We start from the raw sequence: 22,612 nt of genomic DNA on the forward strand, positions 1-22,612 counted from the left end.
TCGTACTGGTTGTTATTATGTTTTTGCATGCTCGAATTTAGCCGACGTAGAAGCTTTACTTGAGCAACACACCTTCATTTTGGATGGTCGTGTGTGCAATATTCGTAGATGTAATAGGTACACCGTCCCTGCTAATGTTAATTTTGACATGACGAGGCTATGGATTCGAGTGTACGGGCTTCCACTAGGGCTCCTCGACCCTGAGTGGGCCGTTGAAACCCTTAAGCTTGTAGGGTTAGTCGAAACGCTTAAGTATGATGGTGATGGCCTTCCTACGGAGCCTGAATTGCGGGGTCAAGTATTAGTCGATCTTTCTAAACCATTAATTCCAAGAGTTTTTGTTCCGGGTCAAGATGACCCTATATGGGTTTATTTCCGCTATGAAGGGGTATTTATGTTCTGTAAAAAAATGTGGTTTGGTGGGTCATTTTTCAGTTTTTTGTCATAGTTCGGATTACGTGGCTGCTAGAAGGATAAATTCGCGTTTGGAAGCCTTCGAGGCACAGGGGTTAACGGTGCTATATAATCAAAACAACAGACCCTTTTATACAAATATGGTTGAGGGTAATCGGGATGTTTTCACTAATCGAAACACAAGAGTTAATCTTCTTGTCCTAGCACAAGATTTTGAGTATAACGATGATGATTCGGGGTTGGATGATGCACTCAATGAGGATGATAATGATGATATGGATAATGATGTTGATAATGATCCTAATGGAAATAATCATGATGAATGAGGACGATCAGGAACCTCCTGATGATGATCATAATAGTGATGATAATCCAGATTCGAATAGTGGTGATGAACCGGATAACTCGGATTCTGATTCATCCAGAGCAGGGGATAACGGTTTGCCAAATGGGAATGTGCACGAGGCTGCTCCTTCAGGGGATAATAATGATAACTTTGATCCTGAGTTTATTCCAATAAATGGGGTTTTTCAAAATGGTTACTTATCTCACTCGAATCAGGTTGTTTCATCCTCAACTTCGGGTTCGTCTACTTATGATTCTGCTTCATCTCAGCGAGTTCAGAGTGCCGCTTCTTCTAAAACAGACCCAACAACCCCGAAGTCGTACCATAACCCGAGTTCAACAAGGTTCCTTGAAGAGAATAGGGCTGCTATTCCACAAGGTTATCCGTATGCTCCCTTCACTCAGGATCGAAGTTAACTTAATTATGCAAGGGGGTTTCGAATTTCAGCAACACTTGAGGAGAGTTTTCTTAAGGATAGCTCGGAGTCGAAGGACTTTGCTGTGCCTGCTGCTATTGGTTCTGCTGTGCGCTTTGCTGCTGTGAACGTTGCTGTTGTTCATTCTGCTGCTCCTACTGCCGCTGCAATTTATTCTACTGTTGCTTGCTCTGCTTCTGGGAATTCTGCTTCTATTAATTATGCTGATGTTAATTCTGCTACTGCTACAAATTCGGCTGCCTTTTGCTGTGCTGCTGTTGCTTTTGCCGCAATTGAAACGGTTCCAGCTCTGCTCAAAAGTCTTAATTTAAATGATCCCTCGGAGGCTGACATTGGTGGGAATGGGCTACCTCAACATCCTGTGCAGCCCACAAATTCTGGTCAGTATAGTAGGCCAAAAAAAAGGAGTCATGATGTCCCTTTCCATCGGTGTCGTTCTTATGGTCAAGACCTATTTTTTGGGTATGCAGGTTCTACTTGGGCTCAAAAAGGCGCAAGATTAGGGCCCTTAAATTGCTCAACAAGGGTGCTTTTCATTTTCCTGCTAATCACCTTAACCAGGTTATTGCTAAAAAAAATTCTGATGTTTCTAATGCAGCGCACTTGGGGTTTCTTGGCAGTACCTCACACCCCTTTGCAGGCACGTATGCTGGTTGTACACAGTCTGGAAGTAAAAGGAAGATCGAGGAGAGTAGCACAACTTCTTCTCGCAAGTGTCTAAGGCTTTGTGATGATGGGGTTGCTTCAACTCACTTGTCTCCCTCTATCTCTCACACCTTTAGTAAGGCAGCTGGCCCTTCACAGCTCCCCAAGGTTTTATGAAGATCACATCTTGGAATTGGCGAGGACTAAATGACCACAGTTCTCCGAAACTTCCTTATGTGTTTTGGTTAATACACACTTTTGTCCCTAACTTTTTGTTTCTTTCTGAAACTAAAGTCTCAATTTCGGTTGTTTCTAGCTTACTTAGTAGTTCTAATCCTTCCTCGGTTTTTGGTGTTGACTCAGATGGTAGTAGTGGGGGTTTAGCGGTTTTGGGGTTTGGTTCGGAAGATGTTTCTTGCGTTTTTTGTTGTTCAAACGTTGTATTGTGTAATATAAAAAAGCCTAATGAAATAAGTAGATGTGTGATGTTTGTGTACGGTGCTCCTGTCGTGGAATATAGACCTCAAGTTTGGGGTTTGATTTTAGATTTACTTGCTATTGCTCCTAATTGTTTGATTATTGGTGAGATTAATCAAATTTAACACGATTATGATAAGTTGGGTGGTTCTAGTGTTATCAAGGGTTGGGATCCCTTTATTGATTTTAGATTAAAGTCAAGTCTACTTTCAACTCCTTTCAAAGTCCCATCCTACACTTGGACAAACAACCGGGAGGCTCATAATCTTATTTTACAAAGGCTGTATCGCTCATATATGACCTCGGACTGGTTTTATAACTATCCCGATAGTCATTTATTGAATCAACCGATCCTTGTTTCGAATCATGCTGCTATTGTGTTTGATGACTCTTCTATCCACCGCACTTCGAATCGTCCTTATCAATTGGACAATTGGTGCCTTAACTATACACAGGTACATGGCTTCGTTCATCACACTTGGCAAAGGAATACTATTGGCTCTCCAATGTTTAACCTTTCTAAAAATTTAGAACATGTTAAGACCCTAATTCGGAAGTGGTGTCTCAACAATAAGAAGTTCTGGGGCGTGGATTGGAAAAATTTCTCGAAGGATCTAGCCACTCAAGGGGAGTCGATTCAGTCAGTTCATGATGCAGCTCAGTATATGGCTAATGTTGTTACCTCCAAGGATAGTATTTTATTTCAACTTTAGTTTTGGAGACAGCGCTGTAAGAATAACTGGATACTCAAAGTTGATTGCCTTTCCAAGATTTTGTTCTCCAAAGTCAAAAGTCGCCAGAAGAAGAATGAGATTACTTCCTTACTTGATGACCAAGGGGTTTTTCAGCATGGTCAAGTGGACGTTCAACGTCTTGTTGTTACATCTCTTAAACAGACCTTTAAGACTGATGACATGCCTCCTTATGATCCGGAAATAGACATTGTCCTGCGTGAATTAGATCTTCCAAAGTTCACTTCGTCACAGCTCAATAATTTGGAAAGAACTTTCTCGGCCCAGGAAATTAAGGAAGGCATGTTTTCTTTAGGGAACGGGAAAGTCTCCTAGCCCAGATGGGATCACAGCTGAGTTTTTCAAAGTGCATTGGGATGTGGTTGGTGACTCGGTTATCAATGGCATTCAAAGTTTTTTTCATACAGGGTTCCTTCTGAAAGAGTGGAATCAATCTCTCCTTGTTATGATTCCTAAGATTGGCACACCAATGGAGATTAAACATTTGCGACCAATTAGCCTCGGTAACACGATCTACAAGTGCGCTTCCAAATGCTTAGTAGCCAGATTGCGTCAATACCTCCCTCTTCTTATCTCAGATTCTCAACATGCCTTTGTTCATGACAGATAACATTATGCTGAGTCATGAATTAATGGAGAAAATTAACATTTCTTAATCTGGTTCTAACTGGTTAGCTGCGGTCAAGTTGGAAATGAGAAAAGCTTATGATCGAGTTCATTGGAGCTTCCTTTTACAGGTACTGAAAGCGTACAGAATTCCGCCTCTTTGGTTGCAAATGATCCAACAATGTTTATCCACGGTCTCGTACAAGTCCCTCATCAATGGTACGACGTCGTCCCCCTTCAAACCGCAGTGTGGCCTGCGCTAGGGTGACCCTCTTTCTCCGTACCTCTTCCTGTTTTGCATGGATGTATTCTCGAGGATGTTTCACCTTGGACAGGATTTGAAGTTATTTCAGGCAATTAAGTTATCTAGGATGAGTCCTTCTATCACGCATTTATTCTTTGCGGATGACGCTATCATCTTTTTCCGGGCATCTTCTGCGTCTTGTACAAATGTTATGCGGATTATTCAATGGTTTACTAAGATCTCTGGGGAGGAGCTAAATCTGGCGAAATCCTTGATTAAGTTTAGTCCGAATATTGGAACCTCCACTTAGGCTGCTTTCAAATATATTTTTCAGATGAAGCAAGTTCAGGTTTTCGATCATCACTTGGGGGCCCCAATCGATTTTTTTGGAAAAAAAAAGGGACCACTTCCAGTTCATCATTGACAAGATTGTGGATAGGATCACGTGTTTAAATATTATACGGCTTTCTCAATCGCAAAAGTTAATTTTTATTAACTCAATCCTTGTAGCTATGGCTTCTCATGTTCTTGCTTGCTATGAGTTACCGGTCTCTATTACGGGAAAAATTGATTCCTTAATCCTGCGCTTTTTCTGGGCGAACTCGAATTCTAAAGGTATGCATTGGGTTAATAAAGATACCATGCATCTTCCTCGTGGCTTGGGGGGTTTGGGCATTCGCTGCTTGTCCTCCTTAAATAAGGCATTGCTTATGAAACAGGTTTGGAGACTCGTTTCCAACCCCCAATTGTTAGTTTCTCAAGTTTTTAAAGCCCGTACGACCTTTCACTCCAACAATGCTCATAGTCGGCAGTCTGTTACTGGTCGGCTTTCGTATGGCCTTCGAGGTTACTAAAGGCAGATGCTCTGTTAAAACAGGGATGTAACTGGAAAATTGGTAATGGTCATTCTACTCTTGCTGATTCGGCTAATTGGGTAAATGGGTGCATCCCTGAGTTCAAGCCAGGCATTCTGTTACCGAATTCTGCAGATCATACTGTCAGTTTTTTCATCCATCCTCACACATTGGGATGGGATACGGCTAAAGTTGTGGACTGGTTTGTTCCTACAAATGCTTCCTCAATCCTTGCATTGGAGGAATCTGATACATCACAGTAAGACTTTCGCTATTGGGCAAGTACTCCCTCGGGAAAGTACTCAGTGAAAACAAGGTATGCAATGCTTCAACAACAACTTGCTCATGCCTCCACACATTCTACTACTGCCCCCTTCTGGAAAGTTCTTTGGACTCTCCACTTACAACCCAAGTGGAAGCTGTTTTTATGGAAGCTACTGCATTAGGCACTTGCAGTTAAGGTGGAACTCCATCATAGGAGTGTTCCAATTCAAGATGTGTTATGTGACCTCTGTCGTTTAGAACCTGAGGATTTACAGCACCTCTTTAGGAAGTGCCTGTGTGCACGGTCAGTTTGGAGGGGTGGATGCCTTGGTATCCACTCAGAATTTAATGGAGACCTTTCCCTTTCGGATTGGATCTAAGATTATATCCGACTTTTTATTAGTCAGGATGGGCCGTCTAGTACTCGCTTAGCTACCTTCGTCGGTACGCTATGGAGTTTGTGGTTATGTCGGAATTCTCGAATCTTCAGAGATTCTAATGCATCTCGACCGTTTGATTCGTAGTTCGCGGAGGTTATGGATTCTCATTCAATATTTGTTAACTCCGGCGCCAATGAATTCCCCCCTAATATTGAGGTAGCCGTTGCACCTGCTTCTCCTCCGCCTTGTTTCTACGTAGCTCAACTGGGACGGTGTAACCATGGGAGAGCTTTACTTTCTATGCAAATAGATGGGTCTTGGTTCAAAGACTCTCAACAAGCAGAGATGGGTTAGTGCTTGGACAATGATTCTTTGTAAAGAAAAAAATAAAAAAAAAATGAAAATTGTATTCAACGTGTTTGGAAGTCGTGTAGTTTGTACATTATCACCACTCACTTCTAAAATTACCATTTTACCCGTCTACTGTTCAACTAGATTCGCATAGCTAAGGCACAAAATACAGGATCTTCCTCCTGAAAACCATCAGCAATTCAGCAACATTCATTTCTTCTCTCTCTTCCTCAAATACCAACCACAATTTAATTCACAAATTTCAACGTTAAACTCAAACATTTTAACTTCATCATCTAATCGGTTTAAAAAAAAAGAATCAGATCAAAATATCAAATTCCTTGTTTTTGGATAAAAATGGCGAATTGCAGTGAGATGTCTGCATTTACATTCTCAGACTTCCCAGAAGATGTGCAACTTTGCATCTTATCATTCTTAACACCAACTGAAATCTCCGCCTTTGCCTGCACCTCGAAACGTTTCATATCGCTGTTTCTAAACGGCGGCGTTTGGTACGCCATGTGTGGCCGAAGGTGGGGTTCGAAGACCCAGATCAGAAAATGGGGCGACGGAAAAATCGGGTTCAAACTCCTCTACAAGACGTTGTCGGAGTACGAGAATCTTGTCGGATTTTGGCGGAGAAGCGGCGGAATTGCCGGCGGAGGAATCTTCGGCGACGCCCCTCTTGTGTTCTTCGAGTGGGGTGAATCCTGTGTAACAGGGTCTAGGTTAACACCTTCCAAAGATGGTTCTTACAATGTCATCAAGTCGCCCTTCATTCGCTTGAGTTTATCTGCTGATGGGCAGCCCTTGAATTACCTAATAAATTATACCCAATACAATGAGAAGGAATTGGGTTCGTGTTCGAGTTCGAGTTCGGGGATGGATTTGATTCAAGTGAATGTTAATTTTATGGGGAAAGGTCATGTGGTGTTAGAGGAAAGTAATTGGAATTGTGGGAATTCAGTGGGTTCTCCAAATGGTAATGGTAATGGGAATAAGAATTTTGACAATGTTATAGTAGGGAGTCCAGAGGTGGAGATTGGGTCCCCGCCGGACCGGATGATGTCGGAGATGTATCAGTATTTTGCTAATAGGACGAGTCCTGGGGCGGGCGGGGAGCGGGCTTGGAGGCGGCAGAGGAGGAGGGAGAAAGAGAGGCAAGGGAGGAGGAAGTGGGAGCCTGAACATCTTGTTAAGATAGTTAATTGCTCCCCTTCTCCTTCGCGCCCTTTGCAGGGCCTTTGGAAGGTTTGTATGTTGATTTATTTCTGTAGTTTTGTTTTGCTTTGTTACATCTTATGATGTTTCATGTTGTTCCATTTTCTGTTCAATTTGATTTTTTTTTCCTATGATTATAAATTTATTATATGATGCTGAGGGTGCATTGAGACTGGGAACATTGTTGATCAATTACTATATTAGAATTGATAAGTTAAGCATTTCAGTTACTATGATGGATAGTTTTTGGTAATACAAGTAGTTTAGTTTTCAGGTTTTCTGTCGAATTACAAGTTTCAAGTGATATTTAGTATTCAGCATCTTTTTCAAAGGTTATAACTTATAAGTTTGATTTCTGATTCTTATTTTTGGTTGCCGCCTACTCTTTTAAAGTTTAAATGCTGGACGTTTTAACCATGACTTACAGCTTCATTTCTCTGTGTTTTTCCTGTCGTTTGTTCTGATATTGAAGAAAATTCATGGTGAAGTTTAGGTTACCTCATTGTTGCTCCTTTGTTAGTTAAGGTGTTACTTGATGAGTTAATATGCCTTTCATTCTAAAAGGTTTACTGCTTTTTCCCTTCCCCATCTTTGAAGTATACTTCCCTTGGCCCAGTAAGTATTTGTGGTTATTTCTCTTTTGACTTGATGTTGTACTGTTTAAGTTATTAGTAACTAAAAGACTTAAGTCTCGACAAAATTTTATTATAATGGCATGGAATATAATATTGATAGGAAATCTTGTTTAAAACCAGTTCATGTATAGCAAGTCTTTGAAAATATGTACTTCTATAAGCCTATATAGAGCTTTTTAAAAGGACTACTATGTATTTTGTAATATCGTTTCATCAGTTTAAACATGGCCTAAATCTCTGTTTTAAGTGACGTTTTAAAGAGATTGTTCCAGGAGGTGGCTACTCGTTTGTAATTTTAGTTGGATAATATGCACTTTCCCTTCTATTCGGTAACATATAAGGTAGGACTGCCCTTTATCAGATTACAAAAGATGAAAAAACCCTTTAATAAAATTTAAAAAGTGGGTAAATTGTAGAGTAAAAACTGGGAAACAGTGGCATTAAGGCTTAGAAGAAAGGTGGCATCTCATCAGCCAAGATCTTGTCAGTGCCACCACCAATATTACTTTGTACTCCGTATTAGATTATTCTTGGTCATTCTTTCAATACTCAATCACGTTGAATTCTGCTGAATTAGCTAGAACCGTAGTGTTTTGGAGTAATATGTTTGTCAATGGATGAAGTTACTGATGAAGATAACCTCGAGAATGATGATGGCAAAACTCATATCTTATTGGATCTCAGTGGTTTTTGTGGGTTTGATTTAATTGTTTGTAATACTCCGCATATTATTTAGTAGTTTTTGGATTTTGCTCTCTTTATAGAAGTTGTGATGATTTATGCATTGTCTGTGCATAAAAATTGAATTTAATTCAGAAATTGAACTTGAAAATTACAGTAGATTTTTGTGAATTTGCTATAACTGCTATTGTTCTAAAAAAAAACTCAGCCTTTGTTTATGAAAATACTGTTCATTAATATACTGTTATTGTTGAATTAGCTAGTAAATGTGTATCATGAATGTTATTAGCCTTTATTGTTGAATACTCTGTATGAAGTCATCGCTATAGAAAAGTCGGATTTTGTTGTTGATATACTGTTCTTGTTTCTTCTCTCTTCTACTGCAAGTTCAATTCATCTCATTTGTACTAAGCAGCTCCTTCTCCAATTGGCAAAAATAAAAATGCCAGATCCTTCTCTAACTGTCCTGTCCAGCGCACACGGCTATAGTTCCCACGATCACGAGGATGGGAACTGGGAAGAGGGGATTTCAAGGAGCAGAATGTTTACAATCAAGGGAAGTGCATTTAACTTTTCAGAGCCCATATCATATTATACTTCCCCATTAATATTTTATAGGATGGAAGATCCATTTTACCCCCAGTATAGGGCAGGGTGCCCTTTGGTCCCTTTTGCATAGGAGTGAAAGTATACTTAAAAAAAGCGAGGGATCTGAGTTTCATGGCGGAAGTAGAAGTACACGTAAATTAAGTATTTTCTTTGCTACAACAGGAACTAAGAAAATAAGGGTAGAATTTTATGGAAAAAACTAAAACATAAAAACTAATGATATATAGTTTTGTTTCGGAACAGAGTAGTAGTTGTTAAAAAAAAAAGAAATTTTATTTACAATACTGTGCAAAAATGTTCAGTTTGGTTGATGGCTTAAAATTCCTCCGTTTCAGGCAATTGGGAAAAAGGACAAAGCTTTTTTTTTTTTTTTTTTTTTTGGGTAGGGGGAGGGGGGGGGGTGGGGTGGGGTGGGGTGGGGGCGGGGATTGAAAGAAAAATTAAGATACATTTTGTAGAATATGACTTCTGTTCTATAAATTTTGGAAACAACAATTGAGCACCCCCTCTCTGTTTTCTAATAGTAATGTTTTTCTTTTTCCTAATATGCGGCTTCCCCTAATTCTCATTACTTTTAATTTATGTGAATTTGCATTGCTTATTCAATTTCATAGAAGGAAGCAAACTTAGTTTTTACGCTTGGTGATAGAGTGCATGATATAGTTTGACCACCATAACTTGTGTTGTCTACGAATTTGCCTGCATACATGTATGAATTTTGCTGACTTGTTGAGATAATGGTGGGCTTCACAAATGATTTGTCCTCACCTTTTTGATCAGAATGGAAAGAGGAAATGTGATTATTTCTCCACGAATTTTATTGTAAGAAACCAAGGGAAGATTTGTGAAATCTCTGTGGAACTGGAATGCATTATCTGTGCTTTTTATGACAGCTGGATTGCTCCTTGCTTGCATTACTCTTTTTGCATTGCCAAATAAGTACAAGATAAAGTTATTGTGTCAGTATATTCCTTTTCTAAAAGAAACCAAGGGAAATATTGAGAAATCTTTTCTACAGAACTGGAATGCATTTTTTGTCCTTTAAAAGACAGCTTGGAATGCTCCTTGCTCGAACACATATATGTGTGTCTCTGCTTCTGCATCAAATTGAGATGATAAATTGTAAGAAAATGGTATTCAGAAGCATCATCTGTAAGCTTTTGTGTAGTGTTTGCCCGTTTTGGCTTTCAGTATTATATTAATTGTGAAAATGATTTTATGAACCTTCATCTGCCGAACATGTCTCTGAAGTGATTTATGTTGCAAATCCATTTTGACATGTTGCTTTTATATCGAATTTTATTTTTGCATTGTGAGCTTTGGCATTTCAGATAAAGCTGTGATATTAATTTTTTTTTTTTTTCGTATTCCGGTGTGTAAAGGAAGGCGAAACAAAAATGTTATTTGTTTCTTTGCTTTGATTTTCTTTATCCTGTTTAAATCTTTTGGATGCCTTAAAGAGCTTCTTAGTTGACATTATCCCTGATGCTGCAGGGTATAAACGATGACATGAGTCTTGATTTTTATCTTGTGGCATACGATGACATTGGAGGTGTCGCCTGTCGAAGAGTTGGGGACTCTTTGCAACCCCTCTCTGGTTATGCACCTGTATTTTGGACTTCAAATGCAACATTTATTGAATCCCCACTATCTCACGAAGAAGATTATGTATACAATACCCGGATGCATCTTCGGCCTACAGCTGAAGTAGAAGATGATATTTATGAGTATTCGCCTTCACGTGTTATGTACATCAACTCAAGTTACAACCTTATTATTCCCAATTCTACAGGGAGTTCAACAAATCCTCGTCATGTTGAAGGAAGGATTTGGCAATATGTTGATGGGTCATTTGGGTTTGGATTTCTTCGTAACAATTTTATCGTGGACATGAAGCATATTGCCCAAGATGACTATCTTTTGGATGCTGCTGAAGTTTATTGTGGCTGATCCATTCTTTGGATCCATTTATGTGCAGAGTTCAGAGACAACTCTAATGTTTTAGATATCGCAGCTTGTGATTCTAGATGTTTTAATTCATTCTTTCTTTTTTCTTTTAGTAACTTGTAAGTGACTAGGCCCATATTTGGCGTGGGGCAACCGATGAACCGAGGTACCTACCCTAGGCCCTAAATCACTTGTAGTGTTGTAACATATTCTTGTACGATATCCCAGTGGTTATTTTCTAGTTGGGCTAGTTCTATTTAACCCTAACCATTCTTTCTTTTAATTTTGTGCATTTACTGGATTATACTGTAATATTCAATGATCCTCAAACCCCGCAATTTGTAATAATTTTTCAAATTTTAATAAAGTTACATGACAGAATTTAGATCATATTGATGCATATACATGAGCAAATAAGTTTGTTTTTACAAAGTAATCCATCTATAAATGTTTATTAAAATCAGATTTACACTAATTTAGTGTAAATCTGCTTCTTAAAGGAAACAAATATTGTTTCCTTTTTTACTCACACGTGCGCGTTAGTTTTTTCAATTAACAAAAAGCTTAATTTTCTCTTTCTTCTTCATTATTCAGTAAACTACTTTCTCTCTCTTGTTTCTTCCTCAATTCGCCATTTTCTCTCTCTTCGAACATCATTTTCGCTCTCTTCAATCTCTCTTCTACAATCGATTGTTGCTTTATGCGTTTGAATTTCGAAGTTTATTTGCTGAATTCAGGTTCGTTTACTTTTTTTTTTTTTTGCGATTTTTGTTAGTTTTAAGTTGTTTTGAATCTTCGATTTTTAGGTTTTTTTATTTTGTTTTTGTTTTCAATTATCGTAGTGTTTTATTCTGCAATGGTTAAGAAGAAGATTACAAAGAAGTCTTCAGATGTTGAAAAAGGAGTGTTTACTTAAATTTTCATCACTTTTTCAAAATTTTCAATTGAATTTTCGCTAATATATGTTGAATTAGTAGTGCATGTTATGTTTGTAGTTTTACTTGATTTTTCATGTAGATTCTGAGTATTGAATTTGAATCTTGAAGTTAATATGTTTAATATTGCTTTATTTTTTTGTTCATTGTTTATAATTTGTTAAAATTTTGTTATATATGTGTTGTTGTGTTGTTGTATGTTATACCTATTTTTCATGTTTATTTTCAGAATTTTTTTTATCATTGCTTATTATTCTTTTAATTTTGCATGTTAGGTTTTTAGCAGAGAATGCTAATTAAACTGATTTTAGGTTTAGGTTTTATGTTTTGGTTTGAGTATGAGTATAATAGGCATATGTGCATTGTGTTTGTGCATCTGTGTTTGATTAACATGCATATGTGCATTGCTCATTTTGTTTTAAAGGGTCACTTTATGTTGTTAAAAGGGTCACTTTATGCATATAAAATGGTCACTTTTTGCTGTTAAAAGGATCACTTTGTGCTGTTAAAAGGGTGACTTTATGCATTTAAAAGGGTCATTTATCCACATTATTCTAAATATTTCCATGAGTAATTTCTGAATTTATAATTTTTTTTTTATTTCTCTATAATAATTAGATACAGGGGTTCAATAGGTGGTTATCGTTATAAAATGCCTACAAAAGGAAAATGAAAGCCTAAAGAGCCTGCTAAGGCTAAAGCAGTACCAAAAAAGACCCATATAGTTCCTGAGAAGAGCAAAGCAGTACCTAAAAAGGCTGTGACAATTCCTGAGAAGGGCTTAATTATTTCTAAGAATGACTAACCAGAGTCTGAGAAGGCCAAAATAGTTCCTAAGAAGGCCAAAATTGTACCTAAGAAAGCTAAAACAGTGGAAGATTCTGATTATGAAATGCTTTCTGATTCTGTTTCTGAATCTTTTGTGTAAGCATACATGAGTGTATTTTTTTTTTCATTTTTTAATTATATTTTGTTTTTAGTTTATATTGTTTCAGTTACATTTTTTTTATTATTTAGGGAGCGAAGAAGCTTGACTGCAAGGTGTAGACCCTATTCATTGGAAATTTTGTTGCAGAGCTTTAGTCCTGAGCAAAAACAGGTTGTTGAAGAAATTGGTTTTGGAGGTTTATTACATCTGAAATTGAAAACTCTTTATCGTCAAATGCTACCTTGGCTTGTTGAAAATTTCAATGGTGGTAGCTGCATATTTACCATCGCTACTGGTAAAGAATTTGTTGTTACTAGAAATGATATATGCGATGTGTTTTGCTTGCCTTTGAGTGATATTTGCGTTCCCGAACTTAATAAAAATTGTGAAGATGAAAGTGTAGATAAACGTATCATTCAGGCATGGAGATCTGATTATGGTCTTTCTGGTAAGCAACCTCTTCATTTGTCAAAATTGGAGTCTCAGATGGTTGATTTGGTTGATGGAGGGGAAGAATTTAAGAGGTGTTTTGTTCTTCAAGCTATGTCTAGCTTTTTAGCTCCTTATACTAATAGGACTGTTTCATTGAATTTGCTGAAAGCTGTTGAAAAAGTTGATGAAATTAAAACTTTCGATTGGTGTTCATATGTTTTGAAAAAGTTAAAGAAGGTTGTTCAGAAGTATAAGGATGATGAAACTTCTCAAAATGTTAGTGGTTGTTTGCTGGCTTTGCAAATTATGTATTTTCATCGTCTAAATTTTCAAGGTGAAAAGGAAAGTAGTACTCTTCCATTGATTCAACATTGGACGGATGTAAAGATAAGAAGCGGATTAAGTTAGAGATCAAAGCTGGTGGTTATGGGCAGGGACCGTTGGATACTTTTACATATCCTGTGTCACAGCTTAATTTTAGGGAAACTGTTTTTAAACCAGCTCCTACTTTGGGTTATGATAACGGTGCTTCTACAAGTGGTACCACTGGCCACATTGTTGCATTTGAGCTTCCATAAGGTATTATGACTGATGAAGAAATTAAAGAAATTTCAACTGATGTAAGTGTTCTGTTTTCTTATATGTTTAGTTATTATTGCTTTATGGGACAAAAGTTACCCTTTTGTGTACAAAAGTTACCCTTTATTTGCACCAAAGTTACCCTTTATATGCATTAAGTTATCCAAAATATTAAGTTAAAAGGGTTACTTTATGCATATAAAAGGGTAACTTCATGCATTTAAAAGGGTCACTTTAAGCATATATTTTGAATTTTTACTTATTTTATTATTTTTATTTGTAACATTTATTTATTTTTCTTTGTTCATATGTTTGTAGGTTGTTCATGAAACATTTCTTTTGTTTAAAAGAAATATGGATGTTTTATTATTTGTCCAGTCAACTGGTTTTCAAACCTTGAATGATCTGATTACTTCTCGCAGAAGTGTTTTATTATCTTCTGATGATTATGTTTCAGTTTCTCAAACTGAACAGCTACTCTCTGATCCTCATTATCTGAAGATTTTAGATGGTTTAATTGATGAGTGTAATAAAATGAAGTTTGTACATGATTTGTTTTGCGGTTTTTATGAACCTACAAAAGGTAATAAAGATGTTGTTCCTGAAAAAGAACCTGCACAAGGTTTCAATGAAGATATTCCTAAGGATGATGACAATGGTCATGGAAAAATAGTTAATGAAGGTCTTAATGGTTCTGGACCTTCTGCTATCATTCCTGGTCCTATTGAAAATATTCCTGTTGGGCATATTGATCAAAATGAACCTACTCGACGTATCATCAAAGCAAATAAATCTCTATGCTCTTTGGGGACTGTGGACCAGTAGGTGTGCAGGTGCCTTTTGTAACTCTGTTTATGAAAGGCAATGCTCGGATTTTCAGGAATTTGCCTCAGTTACATTTGGAAATTCTCGGTTATTGTTTGCTGAAGGATGTTTTAATGAATAGGAAGTTAAGTGTCATTTTTTATGATAATTATTTTTTTATCTGTTTTTTTTCTTATATTTTTTTTAATGCTGATCTTATTTTTTATTGTTTCAATGAGAGCCTTGTTACTTTTGGAATGAACTTTTAATTCCAAGAGAAGACATGGTGTCCCTTGTTGCTCCACTCAGGATTCGATGGTGCATTATTGATTGCTACTGTCTGTATTAGAATGAGAAAGCATGTTTTGAGGCTACTGGTCCTCGAAAATTCTTCTTTTATGTTAGGTAGAGTATAAGTTATTTCATTCTTTTTTTTTTATAATATTTTAACACATTTACTTTATATATATATATATATATATATATATATATATATATATATATATATATATATATATATATATATATATATATATATTACTACAAGAAAAAGGCAAATTAGCGACGGCCAAAGTAGTCGCAAATCTGTCGCAAAAATGGATTTGCAACAGATTTGCGACTACTTTGGTTAGTCGCTAAACACCTCGTCGCAAATCTATTTTTGCGACTAATTTTTGGACAGTCACAAATTTAGCAACGGATTTGCAACTACCATTTAGTGACTAACTTCAAAATTTTAGCAACTAAATCACTGTCCGTTGTAAAATATTTGCGACGAATTAGCGACTACGGAGACCAATGTTTTGTGACGGATTAGCGACTACTTAACCAAAATTTTGCGACTGCGAGACTAAACTTTTGCGACGACAGAGACTAATTATTTTGCGACGAATTTGCGATTACAAGACTAATTTTTTTGCGACGGATTATACTACTGAGACCAATTATTTTGCAACTAAGCACTCATTCTCTAAAACAAATATGAAGTCGCAAAAATCTAGCGATTGACTATCAATATTTGGAGACCATGATTTAGCGAGGACTAATATCTGTCACAAAAAAAAAATGTCAAATTTATTCAAATATCCAAACCATATTAATAAATCAAAATTATCATCAGTTTTGTATCAATGTATTAAAAAACAACATTCTCAACCATATGACTAATTTTTTTTCAAAATCACCTCATATAAAAGAAGCTACTTCCAATAAAAACTAATAACGATATACAAATATGCCTCCAAATATTAAAGATTAGCTGTTCACAAAATTATCACCAAGAAATTAAAAATCACTTAGTTGAATCATGAGAGCTGGTGAAAGTAGACGTAGGAGGCTTAGTAAGACAGTAATGTTGGACAAGGTTGTAATATCCTTCGATGTTTTGTGCATAGCCATTTTTTTCTTCTTCGGTGTTGCTTTTTCTTATCTCATGATTTTCAGCAATTTCCTTGGCCTATTTTAAACTTTCTGCCGCCATTTTTTGGCTTTCTTCAAACTCAGGTCTTCAAGTATATGTATGCTGCACATGATTATCCAAGTTGAAACCATATGCATTAGAATTTACAAAACACAATTGTCAAAATTTGACAACACGGAGACATTACTCGATAGAGGCTACTAAAAATCAGCAGTCAATTTTTTCTTCCACCCAAATCTCTCAAGTGCCAAATGTTAGAAAGAAGCACGAAAAGAGAGGGGACAGGGGAAGATATGAAGAGGTGGCAGCCTAGGAGGCATGGAAGGAATATAGACTTCCTCTTATAAGTACACATTCAGGGCCTAAAATACCAAAGTATCAACAACTAATGCAGTAAGTTAGAACACTTAATTTTATATACTTGATTTAATGATATTCTTATCACATTCCAAAATCTATGACAATAAGCCAAAAACAAAGCACTTATAACATGTTCAGATCATTTATTTGATAGATATTCATAATAAGATCGCAATGCACAATATCCAATCAGTTTGTTATAAAAAATAAAACCCTATGACGCTGGCCGCTGGCGGTTGAGCATCAGCCATTACAGCCAGGTATATTAAGTTTTTCTGCAGCTGAGCCTAGTACTTAAATATTTCAAATCATAAAATAGGCGCAAAAGGACTTATTTTCCAGCATACAAAGTAATAAAATTAAAAACCCTTAATAAGACTATAGATAAGAACAATCAATAACACTTGAAACCAGATTCGGAATATAGAGAGTATTATTAAACATTTTCAGTAAATTTGAGATTGCTTTAATTTTTAAGAAGATTATAATTGTATATCATGGATCACAAATCATGGACTCAAATCCACTTGTTCTAGCTGTGTGTGTGTAGTAGAAAGAGAAAGAGTTTTAGCTGTGTGTGTGTGTGTTAGTGTTCTGTTTGTCATCTTCTCTTCTGAAGAACATTTCTTTTATTTTTTTGTTTTTGTTTTTTCGTACAGGAAAGAGCATTTCCTTGAAGCTACTATGTTAGTGTGAGAACTAATTTATGTGAAGTGCAAGCTAACTGGAACAAGCTTTAGCCAACAACTAAAAGGAAGCATCAAGACTTATCTACTAAACACCTGCTCTTGAGTACTGCGTCAACCTTACAAATGAAATTAACAAGCATATTTACAACAATAAGCACCTAGCTAAGAAAGCTCATGTACTCTTTTACCACGTCCCTGAATCTATAATCATCAAACCTACCAAATTAAACTTTGTGAGCCGACACAGCAGTTGAATGAGAGATTGTATCACAAAGTGCTGTAATTCCAACCCTCTTGTAGCCAATTAGTTTATTAAGTAATTCCCTTGCACACAAATAAAAAAAAATTAAACAAAGAGATCAGACAAGAATGAAAGGTAAACTCAAAGCTGAGATGAGTCTTATGCCACTATTAGCAAGAATTTGTAACCGTCACTGTAGTGTGGATCACCCAGCTTTACGAGGCATTTATATTATAAACCAATGAATCATTTCTACAGCAAATAATATACATCAATGAACCATTTTTCGAATATTTGGTACCACTCCATCACCAAATGTATTACTAACAATAACACACACAAGGACTGCAATAAGTATGGAAATCTACTATTCAGTTAGTGGAATTGATTTTATAAACCCCAACCAAAACATAGATAACCTCAACTCCGCTCACAATACTTTCACAGCTTAACTGTCATAAATCTAACCATTGCAAATTTGTTTCATTTAACCTTAATCAGGAAATGGGAAAACAAGAATCATAATTACATTACATATACATGACATGTTTGTTTTAGTCCATTTCTCAATATAAAACTTGTGCATCAGCGAGGCTTTCAGTTTTTTTAGTCAATTCTACTATTATATATCCAATTGAGCACTTCATTGTGCATTAGCTAATAATTTAATGCAGATCATGGTGGGGTAAATGTACTTTTTATTTTTACATAACAAATAATGAATATGGAAAATAACGGACTTTCACGATTCAAATTAATACTAGGTTGCTATTTTGTAGCTATCTCGCATACACAAACTAAATAATCAATCAATTTTGAATGGTTTCACATTAATTGACTTCAATGATAACCCTAAATTAAGCAATTGGCAGCCAAATTAAAATCAATTCAATCAACGCAATTCAAATGGAAACCAGATTAAAGTCAGATCAATTCGCAAGTCAATCATTTTGCAATTCAATCAATTTAATCAATAATTAGATTAAAATCAATTCGCAACTCAATCAATACGCATTTCAAACAATAATTAGATTAAAATCGATCCGCAATTCGCAATGGAAACCAAAATAAAATAAAAAATTGGACAAAAAAACTCAAAGATTACCCTAAAATTTGCAATTGGCAAATTGTGTTAAGAGAAAGATGGAATGGACGGTAGGAAGGGGAAGAATGCGTAACTAACCTGGGAGGAGATGTGCTGGCAGCGGCGGAAGATGAAAACGACGGCAACAAGTTCACTCTGAAGTTCTGAACTTGGTTTTGAAATTCGCCATGGAAGCCTTTGGTTTTTTTTTAAAGGAAGAAGAGTATGTATTGCGATTATGAATAATAAGGATTAAGGAGTGATAGTTAGTTCTTGTGTTTTTTTAGGCAACAATTTATTATACTATTTACGTTTTTAATTTCTTTATTAATAAATTTTAAAAATAATGGTAGTGACTATCATGTTAGTTGCAATAGTAGTCACAAATGTTTTTAAAAAATGGTTTCAAAATAATTCACCCTAGCAACTATAATTTAGTCGCAAAAAACTCATAAGAGTGTCGCAGATTAGCGACCAATTAGCAACTACTAAAAAATCGGTTGCAAAATTTGCAACTACTCTTATTTTTTAGTCGCAAAATTTTTTTTGTGACTGATTATTTGGTAGTCGCAAAAAACAGTTGCTGATTAGTGACCACATAGCAACTTATGTAAAATTGGTTGCAAAATTTACGACTACTCGTCTTTTTCAGTTGCAAAAATAATTTTTGCGACTGCTTATTATGGTAGTCGCAAAAATCAGTTGCTAATTCTTCTTTTTCTTATATATATATATATATATATATATATATATATATATATATATATATATATATATATTATTGAGATCTTATACTTTAATAGTTTGCATTCTTGCATGTTTGTGGCAATATTGGCAAAGGTAACATTTCTAGTGCTATTAAGGATTTGCACGATCTATGGGAAGGTTGGGTTAGCTATGAGAATCCAGAATGTGATATAATGGATGCTGATTTGGTATATTTATGCTAAACTTAATGTCATAAATTTTAAAGAGTTCTGTTTATGATATGCTCTGTCTAAATCTCTTTTAATTTTGCTGTTTCAGATCTATTTTCCTGTTCTTATTGAGAATCACTACATTTTGTTTGTTATTGATCATACAAAAGAGTTGGTATATTATCTTGACAACGTTATCTGGAGTGATTCTGCTCTTGTTTATACAAAAGAATTGTGTTCATATATGGTATGTTTGTGTTTATTTTTTGTTATGTTTCTGTTGATTCATTGTTTCCATTTTAACTTTTTTGATTTTAATGTATTCTAAACTTTTATATTTTATGTCAGTGTGTTCAAATGGGTGCTTTTCTTGGAAAAAGAAATCATCCAAAGAGTTCTCAGCTACCTTCTTATGGTTTTGAAGTTGTTGAGTGGGAATGGAGAAAAGAAAAAGTTGACAATTTGGACTGTGGGGTCTTTGTCATGTATCACATGCTCCATTTTGTTGGCGAATCGTTCAAATTAAATGAACTCAAAACAGTAATTATCTATATAGTTTATGTAGTTTTTTCCTTTCTAATGCTTTTATTAATTACTTATTGATAATTTTTTTTCCTGTTGTGAGATTATTGGAAGGAAATTTCTACGAGGAGAGATCTGTACCACACTGGTGCTATGTGATTTGAATGAATCTAGGAATGATGTGTTGTCAGAATTACCCAAGTTCAACGAGAAGAAGAAAGATCCTGCTTATGTCAATGGAGTTGAAGAAAGATTAAAGGCTGCAATTGCTGAGAAGAAGAAGAGAGAAACAGAAGAAAGAAAAATGGCAGCAGAAGCAGCAGCAAAGGCAGAAGAAGAAAAGACCAAAGGAAAAAGGGCAAAAAGCAAGCAAAAAAGTATACTCCTTCTAAATAGTGAAATAATTGATAGTTATTAGCTGATTAGGTTAGGGGTTTTTTTTAACAATGAAAAAACTTAATGTATGTGCATACATTAAGTTCAATGATGTAATTAAACTTATTGTAAAGTCTTTGGTTGTTTTTGTAGAATACTGATGTATGTGCATACATAAAGTAATTAAAAGGTTTATTTTTATGTTTTTTTATGGGGGTAACTTTTATGCAGAAAAAGGCTAACTTTTATTTATAGAAAGGGTAACTTTTAAGCAAGAGAAAGGTAGATTTAATTATTAGAAAGGGTAACTTTAGCTATGAAAAGAGTCACTTTTATGTAGAAAAAGGATCACTTCTATTCATGAAAAGGTTCACTTTTATGTAAATGGTTTATTATGTGAAAAGGGTCACTTTTTTCTGTTAAAAGGGTCACTTTTTGCTTGGAAAAGGTTCATTTTTTTTGTTAAAAGGGTCACTCTTGATTTAAACGTTTAACTAAATAAAGATTTGCTAATAATAGTGTCAATCACATTTTCATTAAACTAGTCACATAGTAAAAAAAAAATATACAGTTTTAGAATACATAGTACATTAATTTTGAAAAAAAAATGATCTAAAAAAGTTCCTAAAAGAGTCTCAAATTAGGTGTTTTAGATCCAAATTCTGAATGTGGAGGTGGCAGTGCTGGTTTTCTTTTTCTCTTGCTTTTTTCAAGACCTCCTTTTGCTCTCTTGCTTCTTCCTTTTGTTATAGCCCTTTGTGGATCAAGTATTGTTGGTACACTTGTGCTTGTACTCGATGCCGAAGAAACATCATTATTGCTGCGATTGCTGTCTGCCACATCAGGAATCTTAGAAGCAGCTTCTGCACTTTCTCTCTGAGCAGCACTAGCAAGTAAGTCTTCCACCATTTTAAGACTGTTTCTGAAACTTTCTTCCATAAATTCTCTTGTTTCTTCATTTTCTTGACTCTTTAAGATTAGATTGTAGTATTTCCTTATCATTGTTTGTCTCCATGGAATATATTGATGTGTAGGATCCTGATTCTTCAACCTATCCCATGCCTCTGTTTTTGCAAACTTAGTCCATCTTTTTGAAACATACTTGTCTGGTATTAATGTTACTGAATGCAAGTGTAGAATTCTGATGCAATGATAACATAACCATCCAAATGCTTCAAAATTTTTGCAAGTACACCATACATTCTAGCTCTCATGTATATAGTTTACTTGATGTGCAGACCATGGCTTGTCTTCTAGGGCTACCTGATAAAGTAGACATTCTTCATTTCTTCCTATCATTTGAACAGTTGTTGCCATAGAGTATCCAAACTCCTCTTCAAAATCTCTAAAGAGTGACAAAGTGAAAACCTGTTCACCAAAATCATTTAGCTACATTTAAAATGCTATAATTAATGTACTTATCAGTTAACTTTTTATCTGTGCAGCATGTTTTAGCATTCCAGACAATGGCAATGAAGTGAATGTTATTGACTTGCTACAGGTAAACTCATCATATTTCTCTATGCTTTTCCAACGATTGGTTGTCTTTTTAAATATGGTATAAAATTTTGTCAAGGTAGTTGCTTTACTTGCTCTGAATCCTATTGCATGATTAGTGCTTTCACTCCTTTGTGACGATAAGATTCCTGCTGAAAAGAAATCTCTACTAAGGGCAGGACACCATTTCTCTTTCAACTTGTACACTCTTTGGTACCAAGAGTGTGTTGTCAACTCATATTTATGCATCATTGCTTGCCATTTTGCTTCAAATTCTTGTTCTGTCACACACATCTTTAAGCACTGGTTGAATGCATACTTGAATTCTTTGCCTTTTTTAAGAGCTCCAAATCTGGTTATGGCATTTTGTTCCAAATTCCAGATACAAAGTCTATGCCTTGTATTAGGAAGCACCTACATTGAAAATAAAGGGTCACTTTATGCTGTTAAAAGGGTCACTTTATGCTGTTAAAAGAGTAACTTTATGCAGTTAAAAGGGTAACTTTATGGGAAAAAGGAAAACATTATTGTCAGAGTTTAAAATCTTTAAAATGTCAATATAAATCTTTTACCTGCTTAATTGCATTTGGCATTGCTTGGTCCTGATAAGTGAATATTGAAGTTGGTGTTCTATTCTCCATAGCTTTCAAGAATGTTTCTAGTAGCCACACAAATGAATCTGTTTTTTCATCCCCAATAAAAGCACATGCAAACATACAATTATGCTAGTGATTATTTATTCCAACAAATGGAGCACATATAAGATTATATATGTTGGTTCTGTATGTTGTATCAAAGACAAGCACATCTCTATATATCCTATAGTCTTATAGCATCATTGAATCTCTCCAAAAAGATATTGGAATGAAATTCTTCCTTCCTTGTCAAACTTCACTCTAAAAAAGAAGTTTGGATCCTTTGATTGTTCCTGATTTAAAATGTTCACTAAATTTTGAGCATCTCCAGC

General features: G+C 35.5%; 1 protein-coding gene and 1 long non-coding RNA gene across 3 annotated transcripts; one reads left to right on the forward strand and one right to left on the reverse strand.

Annotated features, from left to right (window-relative positions):
* The first annotated feature begins 5,679 nt into the window (after positions 1–5,679).
* On the forward strand, positions 5,680–11,145 carry LOC110695501 (F-box protein At3g12350-like). Of its 2 annotated transcripts, none has more exons than XM_021872730.1 (2): positions 5,680–7,020; positions 8,756–9,267. In XM_021872730.1, exons 1-2 carry the CDS (start codon positions 6,127–6,129, stop codon positions 8,765–8,767), a joined length of 906 nt encoding a protein of 301 aa, XP_021728422.1. In that variant the 5' UTR covers positions 5,680–6,126; the 3' UTR covers positions 8,768–9,267. The 2 variants fall into 2 exon arrangements, with proteins under 2 accessions (XP_021728422.1, XP_021728421.1); XM_021872729.1 differs by lacking the exon at positions 8,756–9,267 and adding an exon at positions 10,410–11,145 and having other exon boundaries at positions 5,684–7,020.
* Positions 11,146–15,613: 4,468 nt separating this feature from the next.
* Positions 15,614–18,721, reverse strand: LOC110695502. Its single transcript, XR_002506082.1, has 2 exons — positions 18,434–18,721; positions 15,614–16,062 (listed from the first exon to the last, which is right to left on the reverse strand). It is a non-coding gene; the product is annotated as an uncharacterized LOC110695502 (long non-coding RNA).
* Positions 18,722–22,612: the final 3,891 nt, after the last annotated feature.

The sequence above is a fragment of the Chenopodium quinoa genome, unplaced genomic scaffold (genome assembly GCF_001683475.1).
Source record: "Chenopodium quinoa cultivar QQ74 unplaced genomic scaffold, ASM168347v1, whole genome shotgun sequence".
Classification (NCBI taxonomy): domain Eukaryota; kingdom Viridiplantae; phylum Streptophyta; class Magnoliopsida; order Caryophyllales; family Amaranthaceae; genus Chenopodium; species Chenopodium quinoa.